The 27,921-nt window shown below is 48.7% G+C and overlaps 1 protein-coding gene across 2 annotated transcripts in view; it reads right to left on the bottom strand.

Annotated features, from left to right (window-relative positions):
- Positions 1 to 387: 387 nt before the first annotated feature.
- Positions 388 to 27,921, bottom strand: part of LRRC74A (leucine rich repeat containing 74A) — a 30,866-nt gene continuing 3,332 nt past the window's right edge. The window contains exons 3-14 of one of the 2 annotated variants that reach the window (XM_025870468.2): positions 26,413 to 26,585; positions 23,832 to 23,939; positions 22,748 to 22,844; positions 17,963 to 18,012; positions 17,508 to 17,589; positions 12,126 to 12,211; positions 11,483 to 11,677; positions 7,978 to 8,073; positions 5,156 to 5,302; positions 2,305 to 2,412; positions 2,009 to 2,091; positions 388 to 553 (exon numbers count right to left, since the gene is read on the bottom strand). In XM_025870468.2, coding sequence (XP_025726253.1) covers positions 529 to 553; positions 2,009 to 2,091; positions 2,305 to 2,412; positions 5,156 to 5,302; positions 7,978 to 8,073; positions 11,483 to 11,677; positions 12,126 to 12,211; positions 17,508 to 17,589; positions 17,963 to 18,012; positions 22,748 to 22,844; positions 23,832 to 23,939; positions 26,413 to 26,585 — 1,250 coding nt within the window. In that variant the 3' untranslated portion in view covers positions 388 to 528. The remainder of the gene's footprint in view (positions 554 to 2,008; positions 2,092 to 2,304; positions 2,413 to 5,155; positions 5,303 to 7,977; positions 8,074 to 11,482; positions 11,678 to 12,125; positions 12,212 to 17,507; positions 17,590 to 17,962; positions 18,013 to 22,747; positions 22,845 to 23,831; positions 23,940 to 26,412; positions 26,586 to 27,921) is intronic. The other variant, XM_073894882.1, reaches the window with a different exon arrangement.

The following is a 27,921-nucleotide window of genomic DNA, read 5'->3' as shown; positions in this document are numbered from 1 at the left end:
CGCCACCACCTGCCAGGTCTCTGTCTCCCATCCTGGGCTCTCTCCACGTGGTCCCTCAGCATTTGCCTCTAAATACCCCTGTTCTCGTTTCCTGAGCATCTGTTCCCTCAGCCACTGCCTCCAGCATCTCAGAAATCTCCTCCTGGACACAGTTTACATTTACTATGATGACCGCTTTTGTGTACTGATCTCCTCCCTTCCACTCCCCGCTTTTCTCTAGCAGCCTAGCAACCCCGTTGCATTTCCAATTTGTTTCCCCCCCCCCCCCCCCCGCCCCCGCTCCCACCAAGGCTGCCGAGGATGCGCCCCCTGCTGGCCACTAAAACCAGGAGGTGCTGCCCCGGGGAAGGGCATACCACCAGCAGCCCAGAGGCATGGAGACCCAGTCAGACTTTATTGGCTCGCTCACAGTCTGGCCTTGATGATTGTCTACGGAGGTTTCAGACAGATCGCTGCCTCCTCCCTGCCACCATCTGACTTGCCAGGACTTCTCTGTCGCCAGGACTTCTTTCCAGATCAGACTTGTTGCTATGGCTTCGCCGTTTTCAAGAAACTGGTTTGAAAGGTAAGGGGATAACACTGGGTGTCGGTGGAGCCTCGTGGCTGACTGGCGGGAATGTTAGGCAGCCTCAAATCCAAGCGAGACCATCTGTCAACCCACTGCTCATGGTGGCAGAGGGTTGAACATGGGTAAGTTTACGTGCCGGCTTGGGGGACCGGGCAGTGAGCTGGTTTACATTGTTGGCAGGGGTTTGGCAGTAGACTGAAATTTAGAATATGCATACCCTTTGGCCCAGCGATTGCACGGGATTCGCTCCGCCGAGCCCTTGTTAGAGAGACTCATGCGTGCAAATACCGTCTACAAAAGGATGCTGGCTACAGGATTATTTGTGGTAGCAAAACAATGGAAATAACTTAAACGTCCATAAAAAATGAGACTCACTAATGAGACTTCTGTGCTATATATAGCACTTGGCATTTAAAAAAGATGGAGATGGATCTAAATGTGCAGACGTGGAAAGATGGCCAAGACATCCTGGAAGGCAAAGCAAGCTCAGAGGAACATGATAACATGCTTCTATTTATGATAAATAAGAACCTGTGTGTTTGTGAGGGTAAAATAATATATAAGAAAACATATGTGTCCTCTGAGCCTACCACATGCCAGATAATGTTCTAAATGTTTTACAGGCGTTCATCCACTTAGTCCTCAAAAACTCTGCTACCATAGGCACTATTATTAGCTTCATAGTACAGATGGGGAAACTGAAGCCCAGGGGGATTGGGTAACTCGCCCAGGAGTGGAGCTGGGCTTGGGACTCCGGTGGTCCGGCCTCAGAGCCCACATTTTAAACCCCTATATCACACGCACGCACGCTGATTCGGGCACAGGACAGAGGTACCCGGGGAAGGCTCGTGGGGCAGGGCCAGAGTGGATCCCTTGGACAGAGCTCCCTAAGGACACTGCAAGACGCAAAGCCGCAGGGCCAGAGGGGGGCCAACCTGTAGGCCTTGGCGAGGAGGTCCAGCTCGGTGGAGCAGCTTCCGGAACCACACAGACCAGCTGCCCTGTTCTGTGGGCGCACTGAGCTTCTGTGCTGCCCTCCTCCAAAACTCAGTGTCCATCGCCGTGAGCAGGCGAGGACAGTGGCTACTGAGCCCTGTGAGAGGCCGCAGCAAGGGCTCCCTTGGGACTGTTACCCTGGCTCTTTCCTGTCTCTTTAAGGGGCGGAGCCCACGTCCCGCCCAGTGGCTTCCCAGTGCGGCTCCCGTCCCTGCCTGAGCCATCCTCCCCTTTGGGCTCCCGGGGACCTGCAGACCCCTCTCACCGTACTGGGGCCTAGCCACATGCTCCCCTGTGTCACCCCACTGTGTCCCCAGAGTCTGGCCCTGCAGCCAGCAGCCCATGGCTGAGGGGAAGCTGAGGCGGAGGGCAGCCTGCGGGGGGGCCCTGGGGAGAGTGCTGTTTCGGGGGAGGTCGGACATGGTGGGGGGTGCTGGGACTGACCTGAAGTTCACCCCGCCTCTCTTGTCATCCAGCTTCTTTATCAGCTCCCTGACTTGGTACAGGTTTACGGGGACCTTGTCCTGCTGAAGGGGTGGGTGGGCCGGGCAAGGTCAGCGGAGCTCTCTGCCCATCCCTCTGCAGCCCCTGCCCCCAGACACAGACACACGGACACACACACACACACACACACACACACACACACACGGACACACACACACACATAGACAGACACACACAGAAACACGGACAGACAGACAGACACACACACCCTGGCTGTAGCCACAGGGTCAGCACACCTGTATCATAGCTTTCCGGAAGTCGCCCACAGGCATCGTCATCATTCCTTTAGGGTTCAAGCTCCTGAAGAAGTCTACAACTGTGATTCCGTGCTGGTCGGCGTAGCTCTGAGAGAAGCAGGAGACACCAGGAGCACACACTTGACTTTATAACATCTATTAACCACCCCCCACCCCCCACCGCTACCTTCCGCCAAAGGGTGGCCTGGCAAGGGCAGGGGAGGTGTAAGAGGCAGACTGGGGGGCCCGAGTCTCCTGTGTGTTAGCGGTCGCCTAAGCCCAAGAGCCCTGCACGGAGCTGCATGCCGTGACGGCTGTGGGGTTTGCTCAGTGTCCGGGAGCCCCCACTCCACGGAGCAGGATTGCCATGCGGCTCCAAAGAAGGAAGGATTAGAGTCTCTGCTGTTTGTTCTTTCTATATATCTGTCTGTCTATCTGTCTATCTATCTGTCTATCTATCTATCTGTCTGTCTGTCTATCTATCCATCTGTCTATCTATCTATCATCTATCATTCTATCATCTATCTATCTATCTATCTATCTATCTATCTATCTATCTATCTATCATCTATGTGTCTGTCTGTCTATCTATCCATCTATCATCTATCTATTATTCATCTGTCATCTATTATCGATCTTTCCGTCCATCCATCATCTTTCTATCGTACATACTCTTATAAAATGCCCTGTACTAATACATTGCGAACACCTTTTCAGTATCATTAAAACATTCTTTTGGGGTCCTTTCTAAGTATCTTTATGTTTCTCTTCCCCTCCCACTCTCAAAAGGCCCTCAAGGCCCAGCCAGATTGATAGATATTCCCGCAGATAACCGTGCTCACTGAGGAACTCCTCAGGGACCAGTTCTCGGTCCCCGGATCTTCTTTCCCCACACTTTGCCCTCTGGGGTGCATTGCCTCTTCCCCCGGGGGGACCCTACTTCTGCATCCTCAATAGCTGCTCACAAGTCCGTGCTGACACCCACTGGCACCTCAATCCAACACGTCCCAGGTGACACACAGGCAGCTCGACCCTGTCGGCGGTTGTAAGCACTGTGGCGGACCCCGCGGGTGAGCCGACATGCCTCCCCTCCCTCCACAGCACGCCCCTCTACAGTGCAGATGCTGCAGAGCCAAACGTCGCCTTTCCCAAAAGCCCCCTTCAGCTAGGCGTTGGAATGGGATGCATTTCACCAAGCACCCAGGGGAGGCTTGTGTGGGAGGTCTGACTTGGAAGGAGCAGGCCAGACACAGCTGGGGGGCCGTCCTGATTCAGCGGGTGATTCCCCATTGGGCAGCCTCCCGATCATAGCAGAAGCAGCCATCACCCTGGCAGCCCACATGGGGGATTTCGGGAGCCATTTCTGGAACCTAAACCAAGAATCTGTTTCTTCAGCCCCTCTCAATGTTTCTGGGGTCTGTCTCTGGTCATATATCCCTCTTTGTTTAACCCAGCTGGAGTGGATTGTGTGCTCAGCAACAAGAACTTTGACCAGCGCAAGAAGGGCTTGTTGCTTTGGTAGGTGCTGGTGACAAGACCCATCATCGCTCCTGCCCTGGAGGAGTTCAGAGAGGGCCTAGCTACTCCTGACTAGGGAGTCTGGAAGGGTTGCCCAAGGACATGAACTTGAGTAGAGACCTAGAGGAAGAGTAGGAATGAGTGAGACACAGAAGGCAGGAGGAAGGGTGTTCCAGGCAGAGGAATGTGCATGTGCACAGGCCTGGGGTTGAGCGAGAACTGGTGTAGAGAAACAGGGAGAAATCCAGGGGGGCTCAAATGTTGGAGAACCAGCTGGGAGGGGCGGACAGAGAGGGTGGGGCTAGAGAGGACTTCCCTACTCCTGCCAATGTCATCACCTTTATTTTAGTCCCTTGGGCTTGAACTTTGCATCTGAGAACTCCATCCCTGTTCCCTGGAGCATCCTGCTCCCCTTGCGAAACAGGTTTCCTCTTGGTTCCATCTTATGTCATCTGACTCGTGAAGATACTTGATAACCCCCTTGCCTTCTAGAACTTTCCACACAACAATAATATTCATGCAGAGCTCTTCTATTTAGTCCTGGAAGCTAAGGCACGGAGCAGACCAACCAAGGAGCGGGAAGCAGCCCCAGCAGTACATACCCTGTAGAACCCACATCGGCATGGCATCACCACAGATGGCAACCAGTGTGCATCCCGCAGAGGCTGGTCAACCCTACCACCGGTGAGAGCCGGGAATAGGAACACCAGCCTGGGCTGGGCACTACTCTGTGAGGTGATCAGACCAGATGAGAGCCCTTGTAGCTCTAAAACTGTCTAATTTTTCATTTCCATGGTTACATCTGCCTTCTGTGATCCGAGACTTGAGCTGGGAGCAGGTGACCACAAGACAGAAAGGACCTCTTTAGCTGAAGCCACCAAATAGCTGTCCTCACCACAGGGGTGTCTTGGCATCCTTACCAGCTACTGGCAAGAGCTTGCATTTGTTGGGTGCTTATTATTGGCCAGGCGTTTGTGTGTAACAGAACTGGATCTCCACAGCAGCCCTCCCGGCGTGAGTCCTGTTGTTCTACCCATTTTCCAGGTGAAGAGACTGGGGCCCAGAGAGCACAGTGACTTGCCTTTGGTTGTACATTAGCAAGCAGAGGAGCCTGGCTGGTAGAAACCATCCTGTTCCAAGCCCCTCCCACTTCAGCCCTTTCCCAGATGGCCCCTTCCTCTGGGAGCCGGGAAGCACTGCTGAGGGGATCCAACACCCACAAGGAATATTCCACGTCCGAGAGACATTCCTTGTCGGAGAGGACTGTGCAGACGCTTTGGGAGAGGGGCGACTCTTGGTCTTTGGGGTCTCCGAGAGGAAGGCGAGGGCTCACCTGGATCAATTTCATGGGGTTCGTCCACTGGAGGAGCGCTTTCTTGGCAGAGAAGCCTTGCACTGACTTGTATATCACGTCCAGCTGGGGGTGGATGGCACACACCCCATCCAATATTTTTAGGAACTGCTCAGACACCAGCACATTCTGAGGCGGGGAGAGAGGGGACCCATCATGAGGAAGGCATTGCCGCCGTACCATCTCCAGCCCCCACCCCCTTCCGCACCTCCCCCCTGCAGACCAGCAGGCCCATCCAAGCCAAAGGCAGAGCGTTTTTTGGTTTTGTTTTGTTTTGTTTTGTTTTGGCTTTTCCAGCTTGTTCTGCAGGGCTGCTCCTAGACTGGTGTAGCTCACCTTTCTTAGAGCTTGCAATTTGACTTGTAAGGTTTGCACGTGATTTTGATCAGATGTTCTAGCTGAGGGCTGGTACTGTCACATACTCTCAGTTCAGCTCTCGGATGGTGAGCCTCAGTGTCTGCGTGTGGCAGATGAGACACAGCTATGGGGTTAGGAGACTGGCCTCCAGGCAAATGCCCTGAAATGTCCATTTCTACACCATATTGGTCTTTGGAGCAGGTGCCCTGGAAGAGGATTTCTCATCCCAACCACCCTGTCCTGGTTCAAAACCCACTGGGAATGTGCCTTTTGGAAGTGCCCTCAGAGCTGGGTTAGAGGCCACAGGAGAAGACATGTTCTGTGAAGCAGTGTTTGACCAAAGCTGACCTTCCCTGGTTTGGTCAGCCTGCTTCATTCCTCAGATGTGGTTGTGAGGAATTATTTGCCACTTCAAATAATTAAACCCATGCTTAAGGGCTGCAGGCTTACCTCATCCCAATTTGTAGATATTCTAGAGAAAGTTCTAGAGAAAACTCATCTGCAATGAAGGGATTCCAACACTGTTTAGAGTTACATCAGGAGAGATGACGAAAGGGAAGGAAAAGTCTAATTCAGACCTGTCTGTGCTGGTAGGCTTGTAAGGTGGCAGTGTGATCCCAGCTCGTGGGGTCGTGCACCATCTGGGGTTAGCCAAACAGCACCGCTTCCAATGTTCCCCAGACACCAAGACAGTGCCTGAGGGCATGCCTTCCAACCTGCACTGGGCGGGGGGCGAGCAAATGCCGACAAAATCTGGACTCATAACTGAGTCCCAGAGTTGGGGTGGGGTGGGGGTTAAGGCAGCGTGAGGGGTGCAAGTCCAGAGCTGTAGGATGAGGGTGGACAGAAGGCCCCTGAGGAGAAAGACCATGAGCAAAAAGAGGAGCCCGGGGGCAGGGAGCAAGGAGAAGAGAACAGAATGAAAAGAAAAGCAGGTATGTTTTTCTAATGTTTCATAATCTGTGGCAAAACTAAGTCCAAATTTTACTTATTATTTAGTTCCAAGGAGTTTGGGCTTAAACATTCAAAATATCATCACTGATATTATTGCAAGGCTTTAAGATCTTGGCAAAATATCATATTTGTGTGGCATTAAAATAATGTAACATGACTTTAACACTGTCCCTTTATAGAACACTAGAGTAAGAGGCAGAAGCCCTGGGTTTACCCTTTGTCATGTTTCTCACTTGCCTGTGTGGTCCTGGGCAAGTCATCTAACCTCTCTGGTTCAGTTTCCTTATATATAAAAGGGGAAAATGAGGAACAGTTCTTGTTATGGGTTGAACTGTGTTCCCACCAAAAAGATACTGAAGTCCTAATCCCCCGTACCTATGAAGGTGACCTTATTTGCAAATAGGGTCTTTTTATTTATTTATTTTTTTTAAAAGATTTTATTTATTTATTTGACAGAGAGAGACACAGTGAGAGCAGGATCACAAGCAGGGTCTTTTCAGATGATTGAGTTAAGATGAGGTCATTGGGGTGGGCCCTAATCCGCTATGACTGATGTCCTTCTAAAAAGGGGCGTTTGGATACAGAGACAGACATGCACACAAGGAGAACGCCATCTGAAGCTGAAGGCAGAACTCAGGGCGATGCTCCTACAAGCCAAGGAACATCCAAGATTGCCAACAAATGACCAGAAGCTGGGAGAAGCATCGAGCCCGTTCTTCCTTGCAGTCCTCCAAGGGAACCAATCCTGCCAACACCTTGATCTTGGGCTTTAGTTCACAGAACTGTGAGATAATATACTTCTACTGTTTGAACCCTGCCCCCCCTCCCCGCCCTGGAGAGTGGTACTTTGTTCACGATAGCTCTGGGACATGAGTCCACTCTACCTACCTCCCAGAGTGGGGCCAGAGGAGCGGAGCAGAGATCACTTTGGGGGGAAAACTAGTATAAAGTGGTGGGCCAGCTACCACCTGTCTGATGATCCAGGCAAGAACACCTGGCCCAGTGAAGTCCCCTCCTTGGGCCTTCCTCCTCCATCAGGGCGTTCACCCTTACATTCTACTCTCAGGAGGCCACGTCATGGAATACAAATACAAATTTGTACGTGTGTTAATATGCAGATTCTAAAAGTTCTGCGATTCTGGAACCGTTCTGGGACCCAGGGCTGTCCATGAGCAGGGCTGGCAGTGAACAAAGGCTGCTCGGGGGATCCCACCTCCGTCTCTGCTGTTTCTGCTCCCAGACCCACTCGGGCTCTGGTCTGGGATTTCGCACCATAAAGTTACCAACGGAAGGGCTACGCCTGCGAAAAGGAGCCCAAGAGAGGGCGAAGTTGTACTCCAAAAGGAGTGACCTTATCATGGAGCATGGGTGTCAGGGACAGAGCTGTTGGCGCCTGGCCACCCAGCGTGGCTGTGGTAAGCGCCCACATGGTGCGCGTGGCCGTGGTAACTGGTGTGGGCCCTGGTGCAAGCAGCCACTGTCTGATCACTCACGGAAATGTCGATCTCTTCCATCTTGGATTTGGGGTTCCTCTTGATGGACAGGATAAGTAGAACAGCCCCGTCCATACTCATAGGGTTCAGGAAAAGCTGTGGGAAGAGGGGCAAGATCAGAGGAAGACGAGATGGGGACAGGAGAGCCTGGCTCAGAGCAGGGCTTCCCTTTCTTCCCATCAAATCATCATCTCTATCTTCCACCCAGACTTCTCTGTAAGCACCTGTCTCCCTGTTCGTCCAGTCATCCATCTGCTTGTCCATCACTGCTCATCCATCCATCTATCCATCCATCCAGCAAACCTACCATGTGCCGGTTGCTGGGAAATGTGCGAAGGGTTGCACAGGCAGACAGGACAAGGTCTCTGCCCTCACGTAGCTCACACTCTAGAGGGGGCCACAGGCAAAGGAGTCAATGGCATCAGAAGTGGGGTGAGGGCAGTGACAGAGGCACATGCAGGAGCCAGGAAAAGGCCATCCAGCACAGTGGAGGGGACACTCGAACTAAGCCTTGCAGAACTAATGGGGATTCTTCTGGTCTGGAAGAAGCAGGGGGCAGGACCAGAGGAGGGAGTAAGAGACACCGAAGTCGACAAGGGCAGGCAAGTGCAAAGGTGCAGAGGTGTTTGGGCAATAGCAAACATTTCATGAGCAGGAGCAGAAAGAACAAGGCCACAGAGCTGGAATGGGCCAGGTCACAGGGACCATGCAGGCCTAGCTGCGTAGCCAGGATAGTATCCTAATGAGGCTGAGAGCCACTGAAGCTTGGGGTGGAGGTTAACAGCAAGGAACATGGAGCCCAGTGGCTCTGCTTACTAGTTTTCTGGCCTTGGGTCAATTCCCTGACCCCTGGGAACCTATCGCTTAGGGCCACTCTGAGGATCCAATAAATTAATTCAAGCGAAACATTCAAAAGAGTGCTAGGTACATAGTAAAGCAGCAAATGAATGTTAGTTATTATTAGCGAAGGCTTTCCGCCAGGTGGTGTCCTGATGAGTCAGCCAGAACTTTCATTGAGCACCTACTGTGTGTCAGGTGTTTCCTGGGCTCTGATGGACTCGAGAGAGAAAACACAGACTTCATAGGGCTTAGCCTCTAGAAGACTTTGATGGACACACTTCCCTGGGGGAACCTTATTTTTTCCAAAAGTAGGGGAAGGAGGGCTGTGCTCCACGTGGAGAACAAGAGATCATTCCAGTGGCAAAACCGATGCAGCTTCCACCTAAGTCCAAACCGAGAGGTATGTTTTAAGTTGTGTTTAAAACTTTTTTCTTTCATTTTAAGACATTTAAAATTTTTTAAATATAAACACATGACAATGGGTTTAATTAAACATTTAAACAATGACACATGGTCATTATACAAGAAATTCAAAAAGAGGTAGAAAAAGTGTTAAAATCACCGGTACCCCCATCAATTAGAGAAAACCCCCATTGCCATGTTGTTGAGGCCGTGTTTCAGTCTTTTACGATTCAGGTGCTCCGAACTTTCCTTGGCTTCATGGTTCCACGGAGGCTGAATCACAGGCAGGCTGCATCCAGTCAGTCTCTCTTCTCTGAGTTATTCTTCCTCCCGCTCTGGCCAGACCTCGCTCCCAGCTCTTGCGGTCACTAGCCAGCCGGTCGCCCTGCTCCCTCCACTGCTGGGAAGCTGGCTTCTTCTCTGCAGCTCTAAGGTGCTTGTCCTCTCAGATGGCAGCTCATTGTCACTGACTTCTAACCCCCGTCCTTCTCCACCAGCACCCCCACATCTGTTGCCACCCCCCGAATCGCCCCCACATCTTGAGGAATTTGGAGTTGCAGCGGGAAGCCAGGGAGGGCTGACTTCTCTGCCTCTCTGGAGCTGCAGGGCCTGAGCTGGTCACTAGGCTCCGCTTTCTCATCTGACAGGTGGAGCGAGCGGAGCCTGCGCCGGAGGGCTGTGCCGTGGGCAAGAAGCAAGCCACCTGATATGCATCTGTCTCACTGTGGGAGCCCCAGAAAGGGAAACTGGTAATGGGAGGCCTCCTCTTTCATCTGTTTTCCAACTGCCCAAGAGCTTCTATGTTAGACATCTATAAGCCAATCTATTTATTTATTTTTGAAGATTTTACGTATTTATTTGACAGAGAGAGAGAGCACACAAGCAGGGGGAGCAGCAGGGAGAGGGAGGGGAGAAACAGGCTCCCTGCAGGGCAGGCGGCTCAATGCGGGGCTTGATCCCAGGACCCTGAGATCATGTGCTGAGCCAAAGGCAGACGCTTAACCCACTGAGCCACCCAGGCGCCCTTATAAGTCAATCAATTTTAAATGAAAGATGTATTCATTCATTCATTAATGGACATTCATTGGGCACCTACTATATGCCAATAAGTACAAGGGGTATAATAATGGGCAGAAGCAAACACAGTCTTTGCTCTCATGTAGCTCTCACACCAGTGGGGGTGACCAGACAGTCAGCGAGTCACTGAAGTCAGAGTCTAAGAAGGAACCTGGCAAGTTGTGCGTGAAGGGGTAAGCTGAGATCTGGGAGTCCATGAGGACAGCTGCTGGAGCGGCGTGCTGAGCTGGGGCAGGGACCCAGGTAGGTGCAGGGAGCAGTGGGGGAGAGCACTACAGGGAGGCTGAGTCCGAGGCCACAGGGAGAGTTGGGCCCTGGGATGGGGGAGGTGAAAGAAGCCCCCGAGGCCATGGCTGGACAGCGAGGGAGAGTGTGGGGTAAACTGAGGCTGGAGAAGCACACCAGGATGAGAGAACTGGGTTTGAACCACAGGAAGCCATGTGGGGGTCTAAGCTGGAGGAGACTAGATGGGGGTGGGGGTGAAAGTCAGACTTATGCTCAAAACACACACTCTGGCTTCAGTGCGGAGCAGAGTCTGGAGGAGACCCAGGTGGGAGGAAGGAAGACCGGTTAGAAGATGACACCAGGCACCCGGTGACCGTAGAGGGTGACATTGGGGTTAGAGCAGAGGGATAGTCAAGAATCTATGCACATGTGAAGCACAAGGTGAATTTTCCCAACAATTCTCTCCAGCAATATGCAGCCCCATCACCCTGCTGCCCCCAGCCCAACACACACAAATACACACACACACACACGAATGCATGGACACACCCCCTGATGCACACACACACGGATGCACACACATGGACACACACACAAGGATGCATAGACACACGCACGCCTGCACACACGTGGACACACACACACGGATGCATGGACACACCCCCTGATGCACACACGCACGGATGCACACACATGGACACACACACAAGGATGCATAGGCACACGCACGGCCGCATACACGTGGACACAAACACAAGGATGCATAGACATACGCACGGCTGCACACATGTGGACACGTGGATGCATACACACGGATGCATGGACACACACAGAGATACACACACGGATGCAGGCTCACAGAAGCATGGGCACACAGATGCATGCACACATACGTGAGTGCACACATGCACACGGACACACACATAAAACGGCCCATTCCCAGCTTAAGTAAAGACTTTACCTTCAGAACTTTGAGGCTCTCATTGACCTCCAGCCCTTTGCTGATTTTGGAGACTCCGTCGTTGCTGATGTCATTGCTGCTGATGTCTAGGTAGCCCAGGGAGTTGTTGAGTCTGAGGACCTCTCCTAGGGCCGTAGCCCCCTCGTTCCCAAAGCCGTTCATAGAGAGATCCAGTTTCTGCAGGGTCATATTAGCCTCCAGGGAGGGGAGAGAACAGCATCAGCATCAAGGCTGCGTGTGACTCTTCCAGCCAGCAGGCCCTGGTTTCTCTCCCCTGCTGCCATCCAGTTGGGTGCTCAGTGGTCTCCCAGAGGGAGAGCTCCACCAGACCTTTCCAGATCCCTCCCAGTGGAGGGAGTCAGAACCTGGTCATTCCCTACCCCCTAAGGAAATTGCCCTCTTGAAGTATCCCCAAAGATGCCACTGAGGCCCCAGCAAGGTGACTTGGCCAAAGTAGGATTTATACTAAAGAATAAAGCACATGCAGAAATTATGGGAGGGATGCTGACAACGGGAAAGCATTTGACGAGAGCTCCATGTGTGCTCATCCATGGGGTCATGAGGAAGAGGTTCAAGATGGAGGGATGGGAGGCCCTGGATGTCCTCACTGGACGCAACACACCACTGCCAGAGAGCACCTTACCTGGAGACCATTGCACAAGGCCACAGCTCCCCGTATGTAGAAGTGATTCCAGCTCAGATCCAGTGACTGGAGCCCTATATTGAGGGCTGGGGGAGGGAGGGAGTCATCTTAGTATTCCCCAAATCCCAGAGAACCCATTCTCAGAGTTGACAGATGTCCGTGGCACTGGGGAATAAGGACTACTCAATGTTCATGCGAAGTAAGACACTGGGGCAATAATTTTTCAGTTATTCATTTAAACACAAAATATTAAGAGGATTCCCAGTGCTGGCAACAATGTAGTAAAACAATCCTACTGCTATATTGCAGGGGGCAAGCAAATTGCTACAATCTATTTGGGAAATGTGATCTGGTCACAGATATTTTGCTATCACACAAGCAACATCACATCTGAGCTGCTTCCTAAGGAGACAGTGCAGGATATGAGAAGCGTTCCAGGCTTGAGGTGTTTATCACAGCCCTACTTATAAAAGTAACATTCGTGACTCACAGGGGAAGGGTAAAGTATATAATAAATATCCATCTGGCAGAATATGATGCAACCATTAAACTAATAGAGATAGCCCGGAACACAGGGGTTGTATTTACCTAGAGAGGCTGTGGTGGTATATTACACCATGTGATGTGGTTTCCTTGGAGAACTATGGGAGCAGACGTGGCTCCAGAAACTTTAGGGACACCATCAGTTCTAAGTGGTGAGGCATCAGGCTTGTCTAGAAGCTGGTTTGCATAGAAGTTGTATTTTTTTTTAACTTAAAAATATTTTGGGGGCGCCTGAGTGGCGTAGTCCCTTAAGTGTCTGGCTCTTGGTTTCAGCTCAGGTCGTGATCTCAGGGTGTGAGTTCGGGCCCTGGTTTGGGCTCTGCGCTCGGCAGAGAGTCTGCTTAGGACTCTCTCCCTCTCCCTCTGCCCTTCCCCCACTCTTTATCTCTCTAAAATTAATAAATAAATAAATATTTTAAAAAATATTTTTGCTTACGTGCTACATAGGGTTGGGGAAAACATCCTGTTGAAACACATTATCATGCTTATTTTTACGGGGGGAAGGCGGATATGCTGAGGACACTGTTGGGAAGAGGCTGAAGAACTCTTGAAACTTTACTGTGCGGGAGGCAGTGCCTTCAGCCTTCAGACCCAGGAAAATGTCTTACTCGATTTTCTTTTCCACAGTCAATGTTCTATGTACTGATTGTGTGTCTCTTGTGTCAACCACCAGGATGTACTTTCACTAAAGTGCACAACACCTTATATTGTTGTGAGAACAAACTTTCCCTCGCCTTCATTCTCTTCTTACCCCCTAATCCCTCTTCTCTGCCAATTCCTTTACTTAATATGCCATGCACACCTGCATCTCTTCAAGGGCTGCAAAATTTAAATGTTAGTTCTGTTCTCGCCCCTGACTAGCTGTGTGACCTTGAGCAAGCTACTTATTCTTCCCTTACTTCTGTTTTCTTATCTGTAAAAATGGAGATATTAATGCATACAAGGTTTTGGGAGGGAATTGATGTGAAATGTCTAGCATGATGCCTATCACGTGGCAACCATTTAATAGCTAGCAGCTCTAATAATAATAAATATTTTTTAAAGCTCACATATAATATGATGATAACCATATTAAAACAGGATGTAGTCTGTCTCACTTTAAAGTTGTTTTAAAATTTAGGGTTATTTATTTATTTAAAAAGATTTTATTTATTTATTTGAGAGAGAGAGAGAGAGCGCACAAGCAGGGGGGAGGGGCAGAGGGAGAGGAAGAAGCAGACTCCCTCCCCGCTGAGCAGGGAGCCTGATGCAGGACTCGGTCCCAGGACCCTGGGATCATGACCGGAGCCGAAGGCAGACATTTAACTGACTGAGCCACCCAGGCACCCAAAATTTACGGTTTTAAAAAAGATTTTATTTTTAAGTAATCTCTACACCCAACATGGGGCTCGAACCCACAACCCCAAGATCAAGAGTCGCAGGCTTCGCCAAGTGAGCCAGCCAGGTGCCCCTAAAATTTAGTTTTAAGGTATTTGAAAATCAGTTTTCAGATGGACTCAAATTGCCCGAGGCTTGTACACTTTGCTCCGCCCCTCTGACCTGTCGGCCTGGACTCTCTCTCAGGGAAGATGTTGCTCAGCAGTGAGATGGGAGACCTCTGCCCCCCACCCCCCACCTGCCCCCCCCACGCCCGCCAGCCTACCTGCCGCCTCTAGCACACACCTCCAGCCCCTCCCTCTCTCAACACTGCTCCCCGAGGCCACCCCTGCCCCTTAGCGCTGCACTCCATGGCTGCCAGCCTTTGTTTTGTTTTTTTTTTTAATTTAAATTCAATTAATTAACATATAGCGTATTATTAGTTTCAGAGGTAGAGGCCGGTGAGTCATCAGTTGTATAGAACACCCCGCGCTTGCTCACTGCATCCAGTGCCCTCCTTACTGCCCATCACCCTGTTACCCCATCCCCCCACCTCCCCTCCAGCGTCCCTCAGTTTGCTTCCTATGATTAAGAGTGTCTTATGGTTTCTCTCCCTCTCCGATTTCGTCTTGTTTTATTTTTCCCTCCCTTCCCCATGCTCCTCTGTTTTGTCCACCTTTTCAAGGACTCTGTCCTGCAATTTTCTCCTCTTCCTTCCTCATGACCCATTTCTTCTTCTTTTCTTCCTGTCAGCATTTTCCTTCTTTACGAAACTTCCTGCCTCCATGTCACCCATCTTTCTGCCCCAGCCTCCTCTCCGAGGGGCTCCTGGAGGTGCCCACATTGCCCTTCACTTCTTTGCATCCCCTTTTCAATTCTGCTCCCTCCAGTCAGGTCTCCACACTCACCTCCTTCACTAACACAGCTTTTGTCAAGGTCACCAATTATCTTCAGGTTGCTGAGTCCTGTGGTCACCTTTCTGACCTCATATTATTTGACCTCTAAGCAGTACTTGAACCAGCTGAGACCTGATTCCTTCTTGAAAGCATCCCTTACTTGGTTCCTTGATACCTCACCTTCCCCCACCTACTCCTGCTCAGGCTCCTCCTCCCCCTCTGCGACACCTAAAGGTGTCAGAGTGGTCCGGTGGCCACCTTCTTAACTCCATCCACACTCCTTGCCTAGATGATCTCCTCTTGCCCCATGGTTTTACATACATTGCCATGCCTCTAACTCTCACATGCATATCTCCAGTCCTGACCTGTTCACCAAGCTCTAAATCCATATAGCAGACCAGATATCTCCCCGTAGATGTCAAACAGACAAGGTAAGCATCACATGACCAAAACAGAAGTCTTGGCTCCTGATCCCTGTCCCTCCGTACCTGTTACTCCCCGAGTCTTTCCCCATCTAAGTAAATGGCACCACCATCCAACCAGTTCCTGAAACAAAATAACCAGGCATGTATCTTCCTCTCTTCCTTTCCTTCATTCTCCACATCAGCAAGTCCTTTTGGCTTTACTTCCAAAGTCCATTCTGGATCCGTCCACGCCTCTCTACCACCACCTCCTTCCTCAGCTCCAGCTATGGTCCTGTCTTGCCTGGACTGCTGCATTAGCCTCCTCACTGGCCTTCCTTCTTCCATTCTTTTTTTTTTTTAATTAAAGTGTAATTAACATACAATGTTATGTTAGTTTCAGGTGTATGACATATTGATCCAACCATTCTACACATTACTTAGCGCTCACTATGGCAAGTGTAGTCACCATCTGTCACCAAACAACACCATTACAATATTATTGACAGTATTCTCTATGCTGTACTTCTCATCTCCATGACTTACTTGTTTTATAACTGGACGTTTGTGCCTCTCAGTTCCCTCCACCTATTTCACCTCTGCCCCCTGCCCCTGCCCCAGCAGCCACCAGGTTGTTCTCTGTATTTAAGAGTCTGGTTGTGCTCAGCTGTGTTCTTCATAAAACTACATAAAACTTCACAAAACAGTTCCTCTAAAACCGCAAATCAAACCGTGTCACTCCCCGACATTTAACACCCTGCGCTGACTTCTCATCGTGTGGGGAATGAAATTCAGACTTCATGCATGTCATGGCCCACCAAGCCCCACCTGAATGGCTGCAGGCCACCTCGGTGACCTCCTCCTTCTATTGCCCTCTCCTGCCTGCTCCCCTCCCCACTCCCCTGCCTGCTCTGCTGCAGCCAAACTGTCCCCCTCCTCAGACATGCCAGGCTCTGCTCCTTTAGCTTAGAATGCTGTGCTTCCAGAACCTGGCATGGCTGATTCTTCTTTGATATTCAGGTTTCAACAAGAAGCCACCTTCCCTGTGGGGCTTTTTCTCACCACCCACCTAAAGCAGCATCTCCCCCACTAATAGTGATCCCCTTTTCTACTCATTTCCCCAGGAATGAACATTTAGCTTCTTTCTTTTCTCTCTCTCTCTTTTTTAAAAGATTTTATTTATTTATTTGACAGAGAGATACACAGCGAGAGAGGGAACACAAGCAGGGTGAGTGGGAGAGGGAGAAGCAGGCTTCCCACTGAGCAGGGAGCCTGATGCGGGACTTGATTCCAGGACCCTGGGATCATGACCTGAGCCGAAGGTAGTCGCTTAACGACTGAACCACCCAGGTGCCCCTCTTTTTTTTCTCTTATAACAAATCTGCAGTGAGCCTCCTCAGACTTTCTCTGTGTACGTGTGAGAGCTTCTCTGAGACATGCACAGGTGAATTGCTCTATCATAGAATATATACATTTTCAATTTTACTAAATACTGTCGAATTGCTCTCCAAAGTGCCTTTACCTGGCAGCTTCAGAGAATTGTTATTTCTCCCTTGGGTTCAATGCACTGGATATTCTCTCACTTGAAATTTCTGTAGCTTTGGTAGATGACAAGGGGGAACTTTTCATTGTTTTATTTTGCATTTCTCTAATTGCTAGAGAGTTTAGGCATTTGGCTTTCTTTTTGCGCTGTCCATATGCCTTGACCATTGTTTTATTGGGAGTATTTATCATTGTCCAATGGATCTATAGGCTCTTTTATCAACATTCTGAACACAAATCTTGTATATGATACAGATGCTGTAAGTATGTACTCTCTATCTGCTGCTTGTCTTTTAACATTGCCCCATAACATCTTTTATCATAGACAAGTTTTAAACTTATTGTTGTCAAACAGATGAACGGTTTTTGTTACAGTTTATGCCTGCTGTGCATATTTAATCATCCTTAGCCTCCCTGAGGTCAGCAAGTTATTATATTCTTCATCTGTTTTTCTAATCTTTATAAAGTTTACTTCCCACATCCAGGTGTTGGCTCCACTTAAGATGTGTTTGGGGTGTGGCTTCCATCCCTTTATGATCTGAACATTCAGTAACAATAAAAAAACAGGAGATACAGCCCTGACAGGCAACCGTCTGCCAAGTGCCTCTCCTTTGCTGGCCCTTTCCCTCTGTGGGGGGACTCACCCAGCATCTGGCCCACATGCTCTCCTCCCTTATCGGAGAACTGGTTGTGGCTGAGATCCAGCGTCTTGATTTGGTAATTGGCCTGGAGAAAGAACGTGTAGAGAGAGGTGAGTTTTGGCTTCTCTATGGCTGCGAATACCTCTTTCATCTCAGGGCCATGTGATGGAGGGCTCCCAGGCACCAAAAATCGGGTGGACGCGAGCTTTTAGACCGAAGACATTCTCCTGTGCATTTTTGTGTAACTGTTGATGACCCTGGCAGGGTCTCATCCCATCCAAAGGGCCCTGCTACTGCTGTGGCTGTTGTCAGGCTCGGCAGAGTCCAGACCCTCACCAGCTCCCTAGACATTCAGGGGACCTGACCTCTCTCTGCCTGGAGCCACCCGCCATGCCCCCCACATCACCCAGGGCCATCCCCCACATGGCTCTCAGTGGCCCCTGCCCCTCACTTCTTACCGACAGGGCTTGGCACAACAATTCTGCGGATTCGTCCCTGAAGTTATTTCCTGCGGTGAAGGGTGGGGGGGTGGGGTGTTTGCAATGTTGTCCAGACTAGGGCTCCCTTCCTCTCCCGTGTCCTGGCCCTGCCAGGCTCTTCCTTTTGGAACAATCAGCCATAGGAAAGGTGGCAAGTACTTAAAGCAAATATACAAACATGGAAGAAAACAGGAGAAAAGAGGGCAACTATTTGCCTTTCGCTTTAACATTGTCTGCCATGATAGGGCAGGGAGTTCCAGGAGCCCGCGCACGGTCCCCTGTGCGCCCCCTGGTGGTGCCATCCCCTAGCTTAGCGCCTAAAGTCTGTCACGTGATAAAAAATAAGACTCCAGCAGCAAGGCCAAGAGCAGAGGGGAACAAGTGAGGCATGCCCTTTGTGTGCAAAATCTCAGCTCAGTAAGCACAATGAGCAATATCTTAATACAATATTTGTAAAAATCAAAATTAATGCAACACTTCTTTGTTGAACAAAATTTAAAAAATTTTAAATGCAGGATTAGCCCCTACACTTGCATGGCTAGGCCTCACTCAGCTCACCACAATCTGTCCCTTTTGGATCCTGTTTTATATTTGAAGTGTTGATATTTTGTTCACCACAGACTTTTTTTTTTTACATTATTTTTGACATTCACAAACACAATATTATTTACTTGTTACTGAACTTTTTTGTGCCCCTTAAATTCTGGGACTGAGGCGTGTGCCTTCCTTATCTTACTCTTGGCCCAGCCCTCCTGGACAGTTTAAAAGATTTCTGGAAAATTGGGGTGCTTGGGTGGCTCAGTCAGTTGAGCGTATGACTCTTGATTTTGGCTCTGGTCATGAACGTAGGGTTCTGGGATGGAGCCCTGCATCAAGCTCCGTGTCAGGCTCTGTGCTCAGCGGGGAGTCTGCTTGAGGATTCTCTCCCTCTTCCCCCTCTTCCTCCATTCTCGTGCTCTCTCTCTCTCTAACATAAATAAATCTTTTTAAAAAAAGATTTCTGGAAAATAAATGACCTAGAGACTTATCCCCAAATTTCTCCTTTAAACCCTTGATAATTGTATCTTTAACACCTAAACAGGGCTTGGCACCTGACAGTGCTCCATAAATGTTTGCTGAATGAATGAACGAACCCACTGATACACAAATGCTTCTTGGTTGCATCTGTACCAGTGCAATAAAATGAGATAATAAGCTAGGCAAGGCATAAAATTAGGTTTCTAGCAAAAAAAAAAAAAAAATTAGGTTTCTAGCTATTCAAATTGTGTTTACATCAGCGGTTACAAATAGTAGAGCTGGCTGTAAGTTTGATAAAATACAGATGCCTAGATCCCTCCCTTTAAAGATTCTGATTCAGCAGCCTAGGATGGGACTAGGTAATTTGTATTTTTACAGAGCTTTCTGTATTATGCTAATGTTATATTAGAGGTCTTAGCCAATGCAACTAGAAAAATCACTGGTAGCTATAAATATTGGAAAGAAGAGACAAAACTCCCATTATTTGCAGAAAGATCACCTACCTAAATAATCCAAGAAAATTAATTGACAAAATGTTAGAACTAGTAAGATAACTCAGTAAAGTGACTGGGGCGGGGGTGCCTGGGTGGCTCAGTCAGTTAAGCATCTGACTCTTGATTTCGGCTCCCCGGTCATGGTCTCAGGGTACTGAGCCCCATGTTGGGCTCTGTGCTGAGTGTAGAGCCTGCTTGAGATTCTCTCTCCCTCTCTCTCTGCCCCTCCCCACCCCCCACTTGCACTCTCTAAGTAAATGAATGAATGAATGAATAAATAAAGTGACTGAACATAGGGTCAATGTACAGAAATTAATAGCTCTCAGATATATCAGTAATGACCACTTAGAATATATGATAGAAAAACATTCTGTTCACGCAGGAATAAAATGATAAAACACCTGGACCTAATATGAAATGTGCAAGACTTCTAATGGAATGAAAGCATAATACTTTATTGAAGAAGATAAAAAAAGACTTGAAGAAACAGAGAAAAACCTAGTGCTTGGGATTGGGACCCAAGCATTGACTTCAACATCCACACATTTAATCATTCTGATTTACAGATAACTTGCTGAGAGCCAAAATGGAGACAGTATAGGGAAACAGATTTTCCCCTGGTGGAACTGTAACCTGCTACTGTCTTCTTACATGAAGACATTAAATATTTTGAATATGTCAATTCTTTCCTAAATTAATCTAGAACATTAAATATAACCCCAAGCAAAATTCCAACAGTTTTCGGGTTTTTTTTTTGATGGAACTTGACAGGATGATTCTAAAATTCAGCTAGAGGAGAAATTGCACAAGAATAACCAAGATTACTTTGAAAAAGGTCAGATTTTTTCCACTCAAATATAAAATGTATTGTGTCATATAATGATACAGCTAGTATATTACATATTATATACTTGATATATTTCATTAATTACAACTAATCATTACATTATAACACTTGGCATATAATTTTAATATTCTGAACAAATATTAAAACAGTGTGGTGTTGTCATAGACACAGAGATTAATAAAATGGAAAAGAAAATCTAGAAAGAAACTTGTATTTATATGGAAGTTTAATATACAATAAAGGTGACATTTCAAGTTAGTCAGTAAAGAGTAGTTTATTCAGGGCGTGCCTGGGTGGCTCAGTCATTAAGCGTCTGCCTTTGGCTCAGGTGGGGCTCCATCCCAGGGTCCTGGGATCGAGCCCCGCATGGGGCTCCCTGCTCCGCGGGAAGCCTGTTTCTCCCTCTCCCACTCCCCCTGCTTGTGTTCCCTCTCTCGCTGTACCTATCTCTGTCAAATGAATAAATAAAATCTTAAAAAAAAAAAGAATAGTTTATTCAGTTAATGATGCTGGGACACTTCGCTATACATTTTGGAAATACAGTGTTTGATTCTTTCTCTACCTCATGCCATGAATAACAATAAACTCCAGACATATTGAAGGTTAGGGATGAAAAAACAAAATCACAAAAATACTTGAAGAAAATTAAGGAAAAGTTTTTATAATCTGAAGTAGAAAACAGTTTTTTGAGCAGGACTACAAAAATCAAATCCATAAAAAAGAATGATGAACTTGACAATGGTAAATAATACAAACTTTGTATAAGAAAACACCATAAGCAAAGCCATATGTAACATTCCAATATTCAAGTGTGAATATGTATAATATATAAAGAGTTTCTAACACTTAATAATACAAACAATCCCATAGAACAATTGACATTTCATAGAGGAGGAAATAAAAAAGGAAATAAGCATCTGGAAAAGATGTTTTATTTCAGTAGTAATGTGAGAATGTAATAAAGATAGTAATAGTGATGAACACTTATTGAATACTTAGGTCCTAGGTATTGCTCTAGGTGTTACAGATTTTAATTCCCTTCATCTCAGCAGTCACTGTCTGAAGTAGGTAATATAATTCTCCCTAGTTTATAAATGAGAAAAATGAGTCACAGAAGGCCTAGATAACTTGCCTTGTTTCAAAGCTGGGATTTGCACCCACATACTGTGACTTCAACAGCCACACACTTAACTATTCTGATTCCCACAAACCTTGCTAATAACCAAAGAAAACAGATAGATATTCCATTGGTGGAATTGTGAGCTGGTATAGTCCTTTTTTTTTTTTTTTAGACTTTTTTTTGGTAAGTCATCTCTACCCCCAGTGTGGGGCTCTAACTCACAACCCTGAGATCAAGAGTTGCACGCTCTATTGACTAAGCACCAACTAAGCACCCCTGGCACGATCTTCTTCTTCTTTTTAAAGATTTATTTATTTATTTGAGAGAGAGAGAGAGAGAGAGTGCACATGTGAGTGCGGGGAGGGGCAGAGGGAGAGGGAAAACCAGACTCCCCACCGAGCAGGGAGCCTGATGTGGGGCTTGATACCAGGACCCCAGGACCTTGACCCTAGCCAAAGGCAGACGCTTAACTGACTGCCACCCAGGTACCCCTATTTCTAATAATTCTATTTTCTCAAGTTCTTGATGGGGCCACTTGTTAGAATCTGACAGCTCTCATGGTGTTTTGTTTCCTTGTTTTGCAATTTTGGACTGTGAGCCCATCTTTAGTGGAGTTTTATCTGTGGGAATCTCAAGCAGCCTGGAGCCTGGGTCGAGGGACTGTTCCTCCAACTAGGTGTTCTATTTGTTCCTGTTGCATGCCCCAGGGCATTACCAGTATAGGACCACTTAGGTTAATTTCTTAGGGGTTCCAGGACCCTGAAGATAATATAAACTCAAACCACAAACCTGAGTGAGGACAAGTCTGTGGGTGCTAGAGTTCTCAAGTGACTTTTTTTTTCTGTGAGAGAGACAGATAACAGACTAATTAAAAACTGAGTGTACAACTGGGGTCAGGTAGCAATAAATGCTGTTAAGAAAAAAAATAGTGATGGCGATGGAGGGGAGGTCTGGGAAGTCCCCCCTCAGGAGATGACATTTGAGCAGAGGCATAAATAAAGCAACAGAGGGAACCATGCAGATATCTGGGGGAGAGACTTTCAAGCAGAGGCAAGCATGCTGCCAAATGGGTCAGAAGTCTCTTGTTCAGGACAGCCAGGAAGCCAGTGTGGCCATGGGGAGGGGGAAAGGGTGGCCAGAGGGCTTAGCAGGGTGCGGACGCAGTGTTCTGATCTTGACTCGCAGAGGGTGCCTGGTCTGGCTCAGTTAGAGCCTGGATTCTCTCTGCTCTTCCCCTTCTCGCCTTTTCAGCCCCTTGTTCTCTCCTGCCTCTTCCATGGGCTCACCTGAAAGCTGGAGTTTGCAGAGCGAAGAGGTGTTTCTCTGAAGGAATTCCGAGATGATTCTGGCCCCCTTCAAGCCAAGATCATTGTCGGAAATATTCTAAAAGGCAAGAACACGCTTATGTGTGTGAAAGTCCCAGCCAAGGGCCCTCGTTAACAAAGGGTGTCGGCGGGGGGGGGGGCTTACAGGAGGCCGGCACCAGGGAGTAGGGCTGGGAGGGGAGAGGGGCAGGGGTGAAAGGGTAGGAAGCATTGGGAAGAGCAAAGGAGCAGAGGACAATGGGAATTCAGCTTTCCTAAGGCCCAGCTGTGAGGCCCTCTCACTGGTCTCCGTTTGCTCTGAAGCTGGTTTGGGTGACTCCCCACTTCTCTGGTTTAGCCCTAGTACTTTAGATAAGCACACTGTATTATTATTATTATTATTATTTTAAACCTAAGACAGCTTTATGTGGAGAGTTTGGCATAAAGCAATTGAAAGATTCGTTTAGAGTAACTCATCATTGTAAATTCTGTTCATTGATTCATGAAGCATGGACTCTGCTGGGAACACGCAGGGATACAAATGGACATAGTCCTTTTGGGCTAGCAGGAGGGACCTTTATATAAACCAGCCCTATTATCTTAATTGTTTCTCCTCTCTTTTTTCCCCCCATTTTTAAATTATGGTAAACTAGACATAACACAACATTTACTGCCGTAACTCTTCCTAAGGGTACCGTTCAGGGGTCTGAAATATATTCACATACTTATGCAACCCTCACCATCATCTGTCTCCAGACACATTGTGTTTGATGAAAGCATTTCATGCCTTTATTTTCTCTAAGTTCACTTTAAAGCGACTCTGTGGAAGGGCTTATAAGGTCCAGGCAGAATTGGTTTCTCAGGGTTTCCTCGGGCCACAGGGAACACAGCCCCCCGGCCAGCCTCTGACACGCGCGGCCCTCCTCTGAGAAGTCACCTCTGGAGGAGAGGGGCCTCCGGGCCACTCGCAGAAGGCTGGAGGCTGGCCAGGGCCAGGGTGGGGCCCTCTGGTGGGTTCTGAGAGCCTTGGTGCGGGGGAGGGAGCTGGCAGAGCAGGGCACAGTACCATCTCCTGCAGGTAGTAATTCTCTTGAAGCATCTCCACCAGGCTCAGGAGGCCCTCCTCCATGAGAGAGTTGTCTGCCAGCTCCAGGGTGACGACACTCATGTTGGACTTCGGCCGCCACCAGGGGATGGGGAGAAAGACAGAGGGAGTCTGTGATCCGGCCAGTTCCCCGCCCTTGCCCAGAGCCTGTCCTCTTATTGAACATCCCAGCCTTTTGGGAGGGTATGGAGACGCAGGCTAGCACTTCTGGAGAATGGAGAGGAGCAGGAGAAAGCCCAGGGACAAGCCATCCTGCTGAGGTGTGCTGGGACAATATGCTTATTCTGGGCACCTCCACCAAAGGGGGCTCTGCAGGGGAATTTAGAATGGGGACATTAAAACGATGAAGTGGGGGCGCCTGGGAGGCACAGTCATTGGGTGTCTGCCTTCAGCTCAGGTCATGATCCCAGGGTCCTGGGATTGAGCCCCACATCAGGCTCCCTGCTCCATGGGAGGCCTGCGTCTCCCTCTCCCACTCCCCCTGCTTGTGTTCCCTCTCTCGCTGTGTCTCTCTCTGTCAAATAAATAAAATCTTTAAAAAAATAAAAAATAAAAAATAAATAAAATGATGAAGTCCCTGAAAACTGCGAGGAACAGGGATGATCTAAACAGACTAGCTATTTAGCCTGGAGGAGAGAAGCTGTGACCTACTCTAAGATTAAGGAGAACTTGCTGCATTTAATCAGGGTATTTAAACATAAAACATCTACTGGCGCCGGCTTTTTCCAGAGGTCTTGCTTCTAGTTTAGGCTCTGGCTTATCTGGTACGTTTCTTTAGTCAGGACATGGCCCCAAGGCTGCTTGGAAGGACCCGGGCTTCAGTCTTAAATATCTACATCCAAGCTAGTCGGCATGCCCACAGGCAGCAAGGTCAGAGGCAGTGACTTGCAGCAAGAGGGCCAGGGGTCCGCTTTCAGCAGCACTGTTTGCTTTTCTCCCCTTCCGCACCTCAGGGGTCTCGGTATGGAAAGAACAGATACATGGCTGGACTTGAGCATTTTCAAAGTGTGCCAAGCAGCGAGAGAGGTAGCCAGCGGTAAGGAGCTCTAGCTCCAGGCAAAGGGCAAATGTGAGCTCAGCTACTGCGATGGGAAATGGTCCGCTCAGGGCCTTCTGGTCTCAGCTCTCTGGGCGGGCAAAACTCCATCGTGCTCAAAGGCCACGGTCCTGGCTCAGGTGGCCAGGTGTCATTTAACAGTGTCCAGGATCGGGGGGTCGGATGGCCAGTTCCGGAGTCACCCTGGTGACCAGCATGGTGTGGGGGGCAGTGGGCAACCCCTCCCCCCAGGACTATCCACATTCATCTCACACAGGCCGGTAGCCACTGGTTACCCTTTGTGCCCACTGCCGGGGAAACAAGAATGAACAGAGAAGATCCGAGCACCCCACCAAGTGCAAGGGTGCAGAGGCGGGCAGGTGAGGGAGGGATGAGACGCCCGGAACATGACCATCACTATCAAGGTGCTTTTGAGCCGAGCCAGGGAAACACGACGTGTGCAAAGTTGAACAGTACAAAAGATAAATAACAGTTTAGTCCACTGACAGGTCACAGTGATTAATTGTCAAATTAGTGACACACAGAATCAGAGAAGAGAAAACTCCCCCAAACAGAAACTGTTGTTACTAAGAGAGAAGTGGCCCAAGTCCTGAGAGAATTGCATTATTATCCGTTTTTTTTTTCATGAAACTCATGAGGTAATGGTGCATCCCTAACACCTCATTAATCAGTCTTTCAACACTCAATAAATTTCGAGATGACTTTGTTCGTTCTCTGCTCTTCTCCTCTTCCCTCCCCCTCCCCAGAAAGCAGCACGATCTCACATTTTATGTAGCCTCTTAATGGGCATGTGCTAAATGCAAATGCTGTTCTATTTCCCAAAATAAGTGAGTACTTTTTTTAAAAAATCAAACTTTCCCTTTACCATCCTAAATGAACAGTGTTGTGCTGACCTACAGTTGTCACGTGTTCTGTTTTTCTGGGATGGAAGGTGGTTTGTATACAATCAATTATAATTATATAAAGCCATGATGAATTCAAGGTCAAGTCCTTGGTTGCTCATGCCAAGCCAAGAGAAAGAGAGAGAGAGAGAGAGAATTATTCCTGTGGGAAAACATGATCTACTCTACAGTGTGATCTTTTAAGAATTGTAACATTGCAAAAGGCAAGCATTGAATAGAATAGCTCAGTAGTGAACCTATTTATAGCAAAAGTGAGCTTTGGAATTGAGACCCAGGCTGACGTTTTGTACTACGCACTTGCATTAGTGCCCAGCCCAGCCACTTACCCAGGGCTGTTGCCTTTTCTTCCTGAAGCAGAAAGAGCATAGGCTTCTAAGACCAAGATCCTTAGCAGCCCCCTTCCCAGGAGCTAATGGGGCATCCCTGCCTGTTAGGTAAATCAACTGGTAGTCAAGCAGAGCCTAGGGCAGGGTGGGCACAAAGCTTGAAATTTAGGGTCCCATGGAGGATCTCTCTGAGTCTTGGGCCCAGCACTCCATCAAACCCCACCTCTGTCTACACATGCTCCCGTTGGCATGCTCACCACCAGGGCTATAGCAATAGCCTTGGTACCGTTGGGGCCCAGCCCATGGTGGTTGAGGTTCACGTAGGACTCCTCCATATTCCGGAGAAAGTAGGAGACAGGCACTACGCCCAACAGTTTGCAGGCCTCCAGGTACAGCTCCCTTTGTCCAGTGGTGGAAAATTTCTCCGTATCTACACAGAAGATGCAAATGGATGAAGTGGGGTTTCTCTTCTCCCTTTGCCTTATTTCCCCTCTAACCCCGGGCCAGGTGCGCTTCTGCCTGGTGTTCCCTCTGCCTGAGGATGTCCCTGTGGGTGTGTGCGCTGGAGGGCGACTCCAATCAGGAAGGCAGCTGGAAGTGGGAGAGGGAGACCCAAATTTTAGAAAGCCCCAGATGGACGTCTCCCTTTGGGTAAGGGACAAGGCCCCTGGTTTTCAGCCCCAAGCTTTCCTAGGAGAAGGAGCAGTGTGCCCACGCCCACCTTCCCGGGTTGCCCACATCCAGGACTAATTATCAAGGATGCATAAAGGCCCTGCTCTTTTGCCCACTGTGGGGCAGCTCTGAAAGGCCAAACAGACAAGAAGCTCATTCGTGATAGTTGAGGGGAGCCTCCATTTAGTTTTAGTGTCATGGCCACTCTTAAAATGAGAGCCACAAGGGAAGTTTTACTAAAGATTTAGAGAGGTTCCAACTTTAAAATACCCACGTAGGACTGAGTGGGCTTCTCAAGGTGGCCAATCAGTGCAAGATGGAGAGCACCCCCCCCCGCAAATCAGCATGAAACAAAGAAACTTGTATTTGAGTGGGCTTTCCTCTTTCAAAGACTTGCATGTCATCTTCCTCACAAAAAGGATGGTCATGCCTCCTTTACCAATGACAAATCTAGCCCCAGATCACACACAGCTGATCAGCGCTAAAACCAGCTAACAGAATAGGGGACTTTAATCTCTCCATTCCAACCTCTTGGGGCATTTGTTCCTTGGGCTTTAGACCTGCCTGGCTCGTGGTCAATGGGCAGTGGGCCTCCCTGGGTTCCCTGTGCCCTCACAGCTGTCTCCTCATTAGGTGAGTCCCTTCCATGGCTTCCCATGGCCATCTGGGGTCTAAAGCCTGCATCTGTTTTTCTTTTGGATGCCAGGGCCTTTGGCCAATCCACCCCAGACATTTCTGAGGCAGACAATGAGAGCTTTGTCGGTGAAAGGACAACTTTACAAGGAAGTTGACTTTGCAGACACAGCTACTAACTAGCCTTCTTAGGATGGTCGTAGAGCAGAGTCTCTCAATCTTGGCACTACTGACATTTTGAGTTGGATAATTCTCGGTTGCGAGGAGCTGTCTTGTGCCGTGAAGGATATTTAGCAGGATTCCTGGCCTCTGCCAGTGAGATGCCAGTAGCATCCTTCACCCCACCCCGGCCCAGGTTGCCCAATGTCCCCTGGGGTGCAAAATTGCCTCCGAGTGTGAACCACGGCCACATAGGACGGACAGCATGTGGCAGGTGATCAACTTGTCCTGTCTTCTCTCCC

The sequence above is a fragment of the Callorhinus ursinus genome, unplaced genomic scaffold, assembly GCF_003265705.2.
Source record: "Callorhinus ursinus isolate GAN/ISIS: 27379988/994484 unplaced genomic scaffold, GSC_fseal_2.0 scaffold8, whole genome shotgun sequence".
Lineage (NCBI taxonomy): Eukaryota > Metazoa > Chordata > Mammalia > Carnivora > Otariidae > Callorhinus > Callorhinus ursinus.
This window is presented reverse-complemented; position numbering and strand designations above follow the sequence as displayed.